Source organism: Dermacentor silvarum, chromosome 7 (genome assembly GCF_013339745.2).
Source record: "Dermacentor silvarum isolate Dsil-2018 chromosome 7, BIME_Dsil_1.4, whole genome shotgun sequence".
NCBI lineage: Eukaryota > Metazoa > Arthropoda > Arachnida > Ixodida > Ixodidae > Dermacentor > Dermacentor silvarum.
The window spans coordinates 130,637,444-130,650,682 of NC_051160.1; the positions used below are offsets into that span (position 1 = coordinate 130,637,444).

At 47.7% G+C, this 13,239-nt stretch overlaps 1 protein-coding gene across 1 annotated transcript in view; it reads left to right on the forward strand.

The window, feature by feature from the left end:
- The window catches only part of LOC119459178 (phospholipid-transporting ATPase ABCA3-like), a 32,022-nt gene extending 23,872 nt beyond the window's left edge, over positions 1-8,150 (forward strand). Inside the window, exons 7-9 of the mRNA XM_037721004.2 lie at positions 1,546-1,756; positions 4,744-4,996; positions 7,889-8,150. Of these exons, the coding sequence (XP_037576932.2) occupies positions 1,546-1,756; positions 4,744-4,996; positions 7,889-8,150 (726 nt within the window). The remainder of the gene's footprint in view (positions 1-1,545; positions 1,757-4,743; positions 4,997-7,888) is intronic.
- The last annotated feature ends 5,089 nt before the right edge of the window (positions 8,151-13,239 follow it).

The following is a 13,239-nucleotide window of genomic DNA, read 5'->3' on the forward strand; positions in this document are numbered from 1 at the left end:
CCTTGCGGCCCGTCGGGCGCGCGCGGTCGCTCGGGCGGCGAGGAGTTAAACGCCTCCCCCTCCCTAGCCTCCCTCCGGAGCGTTGCGCGTGACTGGTAGACTAGCGCTGTCTTCCCGCTTCTCGTCCTTGCGTGCGCGAGATTGAGCCGCGATCACCGGCTCACTCTCGCACGCTTTCACTCGCACATACAGCATGCGGCACGCGGCAACGATTTTATCGCCAGTGGACTTTATACGGAACCTCACGGCGACGGCGACGGCAGAAATGCACTTGGAGTGACCATATGAATGATCTCGGAATAAAAGCCTCGCGTCAAAGACAAGCTATCTGCTTCTGTGTTTGTACCCGGCTCCACGGGTTGACAGAAAAAGCCGCTCAAATAAGGGAATAGGACAGCAGTTTTACCGCTAGAAAAAAGTGATCTGGTAGACGACGCCTAAGAAAAGGAGCAAAACATATTAGTCCTATAATTGCCGTTTTTTTTACCACTGATTCTCAGCCCTGCGATATTTGTCTCGCCCGTTAGTGCAGTAAATATTTAATGCTACCCACACTTCTAGTATGGACATTACTGGGTCTCATAAGCTTTTCTTGCGACTACTCCTGCCACCCATACTCCTCCGTTTCCAAAGAACTTTATTGGGCAGCGTGTGTTTAAGGGTCGCATTTACCAATGACTTTTTGTGGATGCGGCGAAGTACTAGCCCATTTGCTATGACACTTCCCATCTCCGCTCAACGTTGTGTTCTGCGAGCCATTCTAAGCCGCTTGGATGACAAGCTGCTTGGGGAGAAAAAGATCGAATGACCTTGGCCTAGGCACTCTTACATGCACAAGGCCACAAACGCCTCAATGCACTTCTTGAGGACAACTGAACTAGACGAACGATTGTTACCATTAGCGAATATTATTGAGCGAGTGTGTTCACGCCGATTGCATTTTAAAATATTTTCCTATATGTCCTGTTTCTGATCCATTCTTTTTTCCCCTTCTCAAGTGTAGCATAGCCAAACGGTTAGGTTCTTGGTTAACTGCCCGGTCTCTCCCTCTTCGTTTCTCTCACCATCTCTGGCTACGTGGAATCTGGTTTTTCTCGCATTCTCGCAATAAAAATTCATAAACTGTTCTGCAATTTCTTCGTCTTCAAAGGGCGGATTGACCTCATGGTGTTTCGCCATGGCTGTTCTGTCGGGACAGAGTGCCCGAGTGCTTAAGGATTCGGTAATTTTTATGAGCACGAAGACAATTCATCTACGTGCGGTCACTAATTTACTTGCAAGATTGGTGTGTTTAGATTACGTCGCTATGCTGACAGAACAGGTAGACAATTGTTTTTCTTGAACGAGTTGACCCTTGAGAGGCAGGGAGGGTGCATACAACTCAAACCGACTATACTGGTGAGTGGCAGGGATTGTTCAGGGGTGGTTGTTATTGTTATCTTGGGAGTGGCAGCGTGTAAGCTTTAGATGCAGGAGCGCTCTTGATCAAATCCTCAGGTAGTTTACTCATAGAGTTCTTGCGTCTGCACGTTGCTCGTCGTCCAGGTGCTCATTCTGGATGAGCCGACGGCTGGCCTCGACCCCCAGAGCCGCAACGAGATGTGGGACCTGCTGCAGAAGATGCGCCGCTCGTGTACTATTCTCCTGACCACGCACGACATGGAAGAGGCGGACGTCGTTGGGGACCGAATCGCCATCCTCTCGGAGGGGACGATACGCTGCTGCGGATCGTCGCAGTTTCTCAAAGATCGATTTGGTACGTCGCCAAAAAAAGCAAATTAGGTCCACAGAAGCCATCTCACGGTGACTGTAGAAGTCTATAGAGTTAGCATTGAAGCATCTAGCGACATACCGTGTTGCGAAAAACAGCTTTATTTACAATGTTTAGGGGGGCGAGTAGACTAAGAATGCTAATCGTGTTAATACACGCATGCGCTACAGCGCCACGACAGACCACAGAGTTGTACACCTTCGATTGACACAAAGAAAACTTCACGTAAATGCGGCCTCCCAACCAGATCTTTTTCTTTTGCTGGCCCCCCACAGGTGACAGGGTCTGCACCATAGGACACTACAAATCCTTCTCTCCCAGCGGGCATTCGTGAGGCACTGCGCACGATCAGCAAATGTCGGATTGCTGATCTTGAGGAACTCGTGTCAAACTGATTCGATTCCGCCAGCAATCAAATATAAATAATTGTTTAAATTGAAAGTAATGGAAAACTGTTAGACAAAGACACACCAACAGAAAATTAGGCACGTCTATCGCTATCTAGCCATTTGCCTATCTGATCTCAATCTTAAATTTCGTATATGAAAGCTCTATCACCATACCTGATTCAGCTTTTAGTTCGCGTGAGTGCCACTACTTGGCGTATTGACCTTATACTTTTCAAACTCCCGCGGTGTCGTATTGATGACGTGAGCGAAAAACAAAAACAATTAAAAGCTATGCCAGCGCGCTGAACGAGACTAAAATCTTGTCCCGCCGACTTAACCACTGTTCTTGATAAAGGGTAGCCGCGCATTGGCTAGAAGTGACTTAACATCCTCAGAGCGCTTCGAGACACGGCTAACACAGCAACAGTTTATTGCGGGCTTTTCAGAGGATTCCCTAAGAGCAGCCGCTGTTCTTTTGAATGCTAAGGAATCAACGTGAAGGAGAATCGTCGGTAGCGCACCGCGGCAGCTTTTATTTCGTTAAATGCGGAATACGGTATGTATTTTGTATTTGTAATATTTAGCTTCTCAACGTCGCATAGTGGCTATGAGATACTGCGTCGGGGACTGCTTTGAATTTTTACATATCAGTTTCCTTAAGATGCCCCCAATGCTAAATTTTTTAGCAATTTTCGCATCCGCAATTACGGGCTACCGCAGCAGCTGCAAATCGAGCCACCATGTGCCTAAGTATTAAAATATACACACGAACGAGTTGGTTTTGCATCTGGAGGCGTAAGGAACGACACAACATCTGGTGCACACAACAATAGTGCAACAAAGTTCAGCGAGTCGAGACAGGCATCTATGAAAAGCTAATCTTCGCACTACAATGTACTGGGTATAACGATAGTCGCCCTAGTTTTACCAAAGTGACTGTTTCTGTATCCAAAATTAAGTAAATTTTCGCGTCGTTCCCACATGCTTCCACAGGATGAATCTTCACCCTCTCTGAGAATAGAATTGCAGCTTTGCACACCATAATCATTGCATTTTTCTCGTGCGGCTGATATTCTAGAACCTTTCTTATTCGCAAAAAGCTTGTTCGTTCCATTGAAAACGCACTAGCTTCGCGCCGCGGTCGCTTGGGGCGCTAGCTTATACGTGTTCAGAAAAGCTTGATATGAGTGCCGTTGCCTATTTACTCTTTATTTATTATCATGCCCTCAGGGCCCAATGGGCATTACAGAGGGGATGGGTACATGGCTTACAGTAAAAAAAAAACATTCAAGCCTATAATGTTTCGGTAATTACTTGCAATCACTTCGGTTCTATCAACCTCTTCCTTGCTTTTATTGCACCAATACTCTAACCTTCCCTTACTTATATCGGCTGATGACCAGTTCATATTTGAATCTTCTTTGAATCCCACTGCTTCTAGAAGGCGCACACTCTCTACGGGTTTTGCTGGGGCAATATCTTGGCATTCCATAACTATGTTCCTGGGTATTGCCGGGCATTATTTGCAGCCCACAAACGCCTCATCCTGTGGCGCATATTTACTGCGGTATGATTTTGACCTCAGGCAGCCAGCTTGGACCTGAAATAGGAATTAGGCACTGTCCTTTGTGTTATCATAGGTTTGCCCTCCCGATTTCTTTCTTGCTGTATTGGTAAATCTCCGTGGTCTTTGTTTGCATCCTTTGCATCTAATTATTCATGTCTACTTCTCTCACTTTCTTTTTTATGACGGCTGTTTGTGTACTTACAATGTCAATTATTCCGAACTTGATTGCCAACTTTATTGAACTCTTCCTCCATTGTGTGTCCACGCTTTTAAGGTACATATATTTGTGCACTTTAACCGGCCATTCCTTTTAATCTATGTTCCTTAGTATTTCTCCGAAACTAATCTTGCTCGGCACTTCTCTAACTTCAAACCTTTTGCTTCCCACACCGGAGATCACTTGTTCAAGAAAATATCATTTAGCATAGGTTGGCATGTTGGCTGGTTGTCACTAGTAATCTTTGCGTGCAGTTTGCTTTGACCGAGGATTTTCATTATTTCTTCTTAACGCTAGCCGAGGTTAAGCAGCCACGAATCAATACCGTAGTGTCGCTGCAAGGCATCAGTGCTAATCGCATTAACGTTGACAGTCAATGTGAGATGGGTTCAGCAGGGATAACTTTTTAAAGGCGTTTGACGTGCTCGTTAAAAACACCGAGTTGTGGAAATAAATTCTGAGCGTCTTTTATAAACGAACTTTGCATTTTGCATGTATCGTCCATAATTAAAGTGGATTGGCGGATGACATTTGCGCGTTTTATGGACGCATATGAAAGACGCTGCATTTAATTGAAGTACGTCATTTGAGCGGTGGGAGGTATAGCTAACTGGCGATATCCTGGTGAGCCAAGGAGCAGCCATGGCCAGTGGAGTCCTGGAATGAGGATACCACCCACTCCACCTCAACAGCAACGACCTCGATGGTTGCAACAAATGCTTTCTCTCTCTTTCTCCCTCACTGAAGCCGTCGTTAATTTAGGTACAAATAGTTTCTGACATGGCTGCTGTGTGCGCAGGTACGGGCTACCATCTGCAGATCGGCAAGCGGGTCAGAAAATGCGACGTACAGGGCATCGTGATGGTGGTGAAAACGTACGTGCCCAATGTCCAGTTGGTGTCGGAAAGCTCTGATATGCTGCACCTGTCTCTTGGGGTGACCTCGTCAGAGGGACTCGTGGGCATGTTCAAGGTGCTCGAACGCTTTCGTTTCAAGCTCGGAATAGTGAAGATAAGCGTCTCCGTCACAACCATGGAAGACGTGTACCTCAGGTGTGTGTTTTTCTGAAATCAAATGGAATGAAATGCTGTTCGTATATTTAGTAAACTTAAACGACAGCTACACTGAACGTTAATTGCTGAGGCAGCCGGAATGAAGAACGAGACAAGGTGCTTTTTTACCGTTACCACAGTGCAGGTAACATTATGGCAGGAATTTTTTTTGCACAAATTACGCATGTTCCTGGCGCCTATTTTATACATGGTGTGCCAGCTAACGTTGGCCAAGCTGTTTGAAAAGCTCGTACAATATACGGATCTGGGACTAACGGTGTTCATTCATGGGTTATCTCCCGCTACTTTTATAAGTCTTTACTACTAAATACGTAATAACAGGCTCGTTGCAGAATATTAATTGATAACAATTGTTTACATAAGCATGTGACTTGCGATGGGAAAGTTATCGTATCCGAAAATATTCTTATCAAGTTGTTCTCCTTACGGCATATACTGTGTAAGTAATATAGCTGCACGTTACTTTTAGCAAGCGAAACATGAGAAGTGCAGTGTGAATCCCTGATCACACGCGGCGTAACCAGTGGTCCTAAAATTTCTTTGTAGTGACGAACGCCGCTCATTGGGGGAATCGAGAACCACCGGGAAGCTGTCTGTGCTGGTTGTCGCTTCCACTGGTATCTACATGTGTATCCCGCATTGCCATCGCAGCACATCGCAGCCCATCCGATGATCGAATGAGTTTGAAGTTCATGAGTTTTGTTTCCGGTGTAAATTCGCTAGTGAAAAGTTGAAAGCAGCAGGTCTTCCGGCAAGATGTGACGCTGGTCGCTTGTTGTCCTTCATAAGTTCGAATGAAATGATCACAAATTCCATTATACGGACAGCAGGTTTTGTTTTGTCCACGAGATCTTCGTTCTTGTAGAAGGTGGTCTGTTGTGACCTTTCACCGCGCCGATCATCTGTGGAGGCACATTTTAGGCGTTCATTCTCTACTCACATGCATTGTTCTTCGCTTTGTTTGAAAATTTTTGGGAAGCTGTCTTTGCCAATTACGACGTGAAAGTCTGCGAAATGATGTCACATGTCGGCAGTGACGATTTTACCGGCACTCAGTGGTGTAAATGTGCGTGTAAAAATTCTCATCATAATGACAACAACACTTGTCAGCACTTTATTGACTTGAAAGGAACAGCTCCTGAAAATCAAATGTCTGAAGCCTTGGCCACAAATAAAAGACGCAATTCTGGTTACGTAGAAATAAAGCATGTAGTTCGTATGTCGTAACTCTGTGGGTCTTGCTTCTGAGCTTCCACTGCCACTTGATTTCTAGCGCTTGACTCACAAGTGCGACAAGCCAACAAGTCCAACGGGATATTTTTTTTTCAGTTTTACCAGTGCTAAATTACTGCATCAACGGCGTAAACCTCTGGCATCGCTCCAGCAATTGCAAAACGATAACTTAAACTGGAGCAGACCCTTGGTGCCGCTTTTGGTTATTCCTTGGACTGATTATTGCGGGTCATATACCTGTTCATATATAAGTTCTTGCTGTGACTTGTTATGATAACCCTGTTGATAGGGCAACTTTAGCTGTTGCTTACAACGAGGCGACGAAGAATATGCTGTTGTTGACGGTGGCACAGAAGCTCTGGTCTTCCGACAGAGTTGAATCTAGACGTTGACTCAATTAGCAGAGCCGTTTCAAAGTACAGTGGTGTGTACAGTAGCATTGTAGTATAGTCGGGATGTGTCGCGGATGTGTCGACACACACACAAGCTTGCGTAAAAAAGTCGCTGTTACGTCTGTTTGAATCGAGGCTGTAGTGTTTACAGAATTAGTTTGAGGTAATGGAAATATTAGGGTACGATAAGTTTAGATTAGGATCATTTACTGCGAGCGCAGACGTTTAACGACTGTTACATGATTTGCAAAAAATGTCGAGATGCGTACTATGACAAAACGGGACATCCAGTGTGATATCCTATGATACGTCATCCAATAATACGTCAACCAGAAACTCGGCAACTTCGTAGCAGTTTTACGATGCTTTTTGCAATATATTTTCCGCCCCTAAAAGTTCATTTATTGTTCTCGTCTGTTGAATCAAGTAACACGCTATACGAGCCATTTTACCTACCACCCTCTTGAACAACACAAACACACGATTCGTGACCAGATTATAATTACAGGCGGTAACGAATTGTCAGCAACGGCGAATATCATGAACAGAGCGAGCGATAAGCACTAATAACATCATGAAGTACTTTTTTCGCTTTAGCTCTATATTTATACGTTTTAACGGAAATCATGCAACGTATGACTTCAAACCTTGTCAGCGCTGAAGTATAAAGGAATCGTGACACACGGCGAGTTTCGACTACCCCCTCCTCCCTCAAAAATATAAAATAAAATAAGGTGAAATGCACTGGTGTTCTTGCTATTATGTTCTGTAAAACTGTCTGTAATCGCTGGTGGACAATACTGTGCACAACACAAGAACGAAAACTGTGTAGAACACCAAATTTTGAAAGCTAATTTATCGAAATATATAGGCAGCCTAGCAACTAACTTCAGTATTTCTGCACTGATATGCTGCAATTCAATGAGTGCAGCATGTCGATAAATGTATTTCAATGAAGAGTAATATAAATTTAGAAGTGAACTAATGATTTCGAGTGCAAAAATAATAAACTGTCTTTTATGAGCGAGGGATTTTGTTAAAGCTTAAAAGGAATTACAAGAACGTCTTTGACATTGGAAAATTCATAATTTTCTCACTGAAGCAACAAACACCAGAAGTCGTTGCAGACACCTTAGCACACTTAATTGTTGACAGTCGCCGTTGAAACACCCTGCAGCCGTAATTCCTGCATGCTTTCTACAGGCATCCATTCATGTGGGCTAATGTAATGGCGCTGCGGTCGCAGGATCGCCGATGAACTGATGGAGGAGCAGGCGGATAGCATGACAAACGCGGCGAAGCATCATTCGGAGGAGCCCGTGGACCTGAACGCCCTGCGCGCCAACTGCGATGGCTGCGTGTGGCGCACTTCGACGCTGCAGACAGTGATTGCACTGATCCGTAAACGCTGCCACTATGCCCGTCACCAGTGGATGCTACCGGTGCTGGGAATATTCGCGCCAGGAATAATGCTCGCGTTGCAGGGATACCGGGAGGGCAGCAAGTAAGTGACGCCATGAAGGGTTGAGGAGATAAAATAAACAAGTTATTTAGGCAAGCCTTTATTACAAGATCCTATAGTAACTGTGAAGCCTCTGTACTGATGCAGCACAAATAGCATGTCAGAGCCGAAGATACAAACAACGCAAGTGCGCTGCAGATAATGCTAAACGGCTGCAGATCTATACAAATTACAAAGAGCAGTGCAAAAGCACTACTGAGAGGAGAAAAATAGTTTGAGGGCAATTCAACGTCTGGTTCATGTGGATGAAAGACAATGTTTCTGGATTCCTGGGTTTGATGGGGACGGGAATGGGGTGGATGAAGCGTATAATAGTTTATGGCAAGAGCCGCGCTATACCGACGTTTGATCGATGTTTGATCGATCTTTGATGGACGTCAACTAGAGGCTGAATCGGCTTGCAACTTTTTATCTTCACCTATTATCATTATGATGACCACTATTCTAGTCCTAATGACCATCATTGTCACAATTATCATCATCAACAACACAGTCATCATTGCTATCATCATTCATCACGTGTTCAGTGGTCCCATTTGCAAATACCCAGTGACATATTGTCACGAAGATCGCAATCGACACCTTGGCAAAACGGTGTTTTTTTTCAATCTAGGCTGACACTCGGAGAGCGCGCGTTTCAGTACACACTTCGTCGTTTTCGTTGCAGCGGCCGGCGGCCGCAGGTGCCAGCTTATCTCGCGTCATTTCTCCCCTTCCAAAAGCGACCGGCCCGGTCGGCTGGATAAAATAAAGTTCATAAGGGGGCAAGACAGCTCTAATGGCAAATGTGGTCACAGAAAGCGAAGGATAACCACAACACTGCGTAGGACGGTGAAGGGTTCGAAAGGTGCACTTCAATAGCGGGTGTAGTACGGCTTCCTCAGTACTACGCGTACAACTTCGAGGCGGGGACGTCGTCGGCTCAAGCGAGGATCAACGCTTTGGGGCAGGATCTCGTAATTCACATCGCTAAGCCAGCGCACAACATCGTATGGTTCGAAATATCGTCGCAACAATTTCTCCGAGAGCCCACGGTGACGGACAGGTGTCCACACCCACACGTGGTCGCCGGGGTTGTACTGGACATTCCGTCTGCTCTGGTTGTAAAGACGGGCGTCGGTACTCTGCTGGTTGCGGATGCGGTTCCGAGCAAGCTGGCGAGCTTCCTCAGCTTTCTGGATAAAGTAATCAGCGCCCTCGCTTGTCGTGGTGCCGTCGTCTACTGGAAGCATGGCGTCTAAAGGTGTCGTGACGCGACGTCCATAGACAAGTTCAAATGGGGTGAGCTGGGTGGTCTCCTGCACAGCTGTATTATAGGCAAATGTCAAGTATGGCAAAATTTCGTCCCATGTCTTGTGCTTTACATCAACATACATCGAGAGCATATCGGCCAGTGTTCTGTTAAGGCGCTCTGTCAATCCGTTAGTTTGGGGGTGATAAGCCGTGGTTTTGCGATGGTTGCTGTGCGTCAGCGTGACCACCTCTTGTATTAAATCCGCTGTAAATGCTGCACCGCGATCAGGACAGCGGGTGCACCATGGCGCAGCGGTTTCCCGGGGTACAGCTTTGGTCACGGCGTAACGGGTTAGGTAGTCAGTTGCGAAAATTATCCATTTGTTTTCCGAAGATGACGTAGGGAACGGACCTAGGAGATCCATGCCCACTTGTTGGAACGGCGCTGGAGGTGGGTCCAGAGGTTGGAGGAGACCGGCGGCCTTGACGGGCGGTACTTTACGCCTCTGGTAGTCACGACAGGTTTTCACATAGTGCTGAACAGACGAAAATAGCCGTGGCCAATAGTATCGCTGGCGTATGCGTGCTAGTGTTCTGGTGAAGCCTAAGTGTCCGGCACAGGCGTCGTTGTGACATGCCTGCAAAACTTCATGGCGCAATGCCGTAGGGGCGACGAGAAGGAACGTTTGCTGACTGTTTATTGTACATTGTTACATTGTTCCGTAGTACATTGTTGTTACATTGTTCCGCAGTACATTCCGAAGTACATTGTTCCGCAGGAAGTACGATGTCAGTCCTCGTGACAGCGGTTGTGGGATAACAACGTCAGCTCCTTGAAGATACTGGATAAGAGCAAGCAGGTCTGTGCTCGCACGTTGTAGGTCAGCCATCCGCACCGTGTCAACGACGCCAAGAAACGGCATTTTTGCTCCAAATCTGATGATGTCAGTGGAATCGGAGCACGTGACAGGCAGTCAGCGTCGCTGTGCTTTCGTCCAGATCGGTAGACGACAGTTATGTCATACTCCTGTAGGTGGAGACTCCAACGAGCGAGGCGGCCTGATGGATCCCTGAGATTGGCAAGCCAACAAAGTGAATGGTGGTCGCTGACCGCTCGAAATGGCCGGCCATGCAGGTAGGGCCGCAACTTACTGATGGCCCAAACGACTGCTAAACACTCCTTTTCAGTGGTCGAGTAGTTAGCCTCTACCTTTGTGAGACCACGGCTCGCGTAAGCGATTACACGTTCCGTACCGTCTTGCCACTGAACAAGAACGGCTCCGAGACCAATGTTGCTGGCGTCCGTGTCGATTTCAGTTTCAGCATCATCGTCAAAATGCGCGAGCACCAGAGCTTCTTGCAGTCGTTTGCATAATTCTGTAAAAGCCTGTTCTTGTTCTTTCGTCCACAGAAAGGGCACATCGTGGCGTGTTAATCTCGTCAAAGGCTCAGCGATTTTTGAGAAAGCTTCAACGAAACGACCGTAGTAGGCGCAGAGTCCTAAAAACCTTTGAACAGCCCTCTTATCTGTAGGACGAGGGAACTAAGCAACGGCAGCCAACTTCTCAGGGTCTGGCCGAACGCCCTGTGGGCTGACCACGTGTCCCAGAAACATGAGTTCCTGAAAACCAAAGTGGCATTTTAAGGCTTGATGGTGAGGTTTGCCTTGCGGATAGCATCAAGAACGCTCTTCAGCCGTGCCAGGTGTTCATCGAATGTGCTTGAATGCACAACGACGTCGTCCAGGTAGACGAGGCACGCCTGCCGCTTCAGTTCAGCGAGTACAGTGTCCATCATTCGTTGGAATGTGGCGGGAGCGGAACACAGGCCTAATGGGAGGACTATAAATTCGTATAGCCCGTCAGGTGTCACGAATGCAGTTTTCTCGCGGTCGCGCTCGTCGCCTTCGATCTGCCAGTACCCTGACTTAAGATCTAACGAGGTAAAGAACTGGGCATGACGTAGACAGTCCAAAGCGTCGTCAATCCTTGGCAGAGGGTAAACATCGCGCTTGGTGACTTTGTTAAGCCGTCTGTAGTCGACCCAGAAGCCTAGTGCATTGTCCTCTTTTGCCACAACGACGGGGGACGCCCACGGGCTTGTCGAAGGCTGAATCACGTCATCGTCCAGCATTTCTTTAACCTGGCGTTTGATTGCCTCTTTCCGTTGGCGACACGCGATATGGATGCTGACGAACTGGGCGCGCCAATTCCTCTGTGAAAATACGGTGTTTCGAAACGGCGGTGCGCGGAACTTTAGATTCTGTAGAGAAGCAGCTAGGGAATTCGCTCACAAGGTCTAATAATGGTTGCTTCTGTTGTTCCGACAAACCGGCAGTAATGTGAATGCGGCTGCAAAGCGTGGTAGCATGTGTCAGGTCCGGTGAAGTCACCTCTAAAGTGTCGACGTCTGAGAAGTCCGCAATTTGGTCGAGGAAGGCGACAGTCGTGCCTTGAGGGATGTGCTGAAACTCGTTGCTGAAGTTCGTTAGAAGAACTAGTGACAGTTTGCTCTGCAACTGAACAAGGCTTCGAGCTATGCAGATATACCGTTCGTGCAGCAGCGGAATATTTGCCTCGGCAATGCCCTCACTGTCGTCGAACGCATCGCAGGTTACAAGGGTTAATACGCTGCTCCTCGGCGGTAACGTGACGTTGTCGTCGACGATTCGCAAGGCGTTGTCATGACTGTCGTACTTGTTGCTTGCGATGGCATGCGCCGTCGAAAACGTTACCCGCGACTCTTGCAAATTAATGATGGCTCCATTAGCCTCCAGGAAGTCCATCCCAAGGATCAACTCTCTCGAACAACTCGGCAGGATAATGAAATCTCCGACGTATGTAAAGCCGCGAATATTCACTCGTGCTGTACACCTGCCCACGGGCTTTAAAAGGCGTCCTCCTGCAGTACGGACCTGCGACCCAGTCCACTGCGCGTAAACTTTTTTCAGTTTAGCGGCAAGTTCTCGGCTCATAACAGAGGTGTCCGCGCCAGTGTCGACTTATTCGTCATCTATGCTGACTGGTATATCCGATGTTACGACGTGCCTTGGATCACCTGAGTGCGTTTGAACGTCGGTCTGTTGTCGCCGCTGTCGTTGCTTGCGTCGTAATGAAGGATATTCGCTGCACTCGGCGTCAACGGCCTCACCTCCCGAGGTCGCTGAACTCAGTTTTCCCGGTTTGCAGGGCTGGGCTTCTCGACGGAAGGCAGGACTTGGCGACCGGTATCGTGACGGAGCCGGTGACGACGAGCGAGGCTCGTGCCTTGGCTATTCGAAGAAATTGGGACGACTCGCCAGGAAGCCCTTGATTTCCACCGGACGCTCACCAGGTCGTGGACGCGGCTCATTCGGAGAGAACCCACTGAGACCCACGCGTCGGTAGGGACACGGCCAGTAGATATGGCCGGCTTCGCCGCAATGAAAACAGAGCGGACTGCGGTCAGGAGCGCGCCAGACATCACTCATTCTTGGCCTGAACTCGTTGATAAACGGCGTATTACGACGGTTCAACCCGACTTCTGTCTGCTCCGTGGTGCGCACGACGTTTGAGGTATTACAGCGACGGACATCGTACGGCTTCCGCATAAGTCATCCTAACTTGCTCCTGCGGCTGCGGTGCCCCGAAGCGTTCTGGAACTTGGATGGCTTGCCTGATCTCGTCTCGCACCATCTCCGCCACAGAAAGTCGCACGACCGGGGGCTGGACCGCCTGCATTTTTGGAGCTCATCTCTTATGACCGCTCTTATTAATTCTCTCAGGTCGCTGACGTCGCTTCCTAGTGTCTCGTTAGGGACGCCACTCGAAATTGCAGTCACGTTTCGATTGTACTGCCTGGCG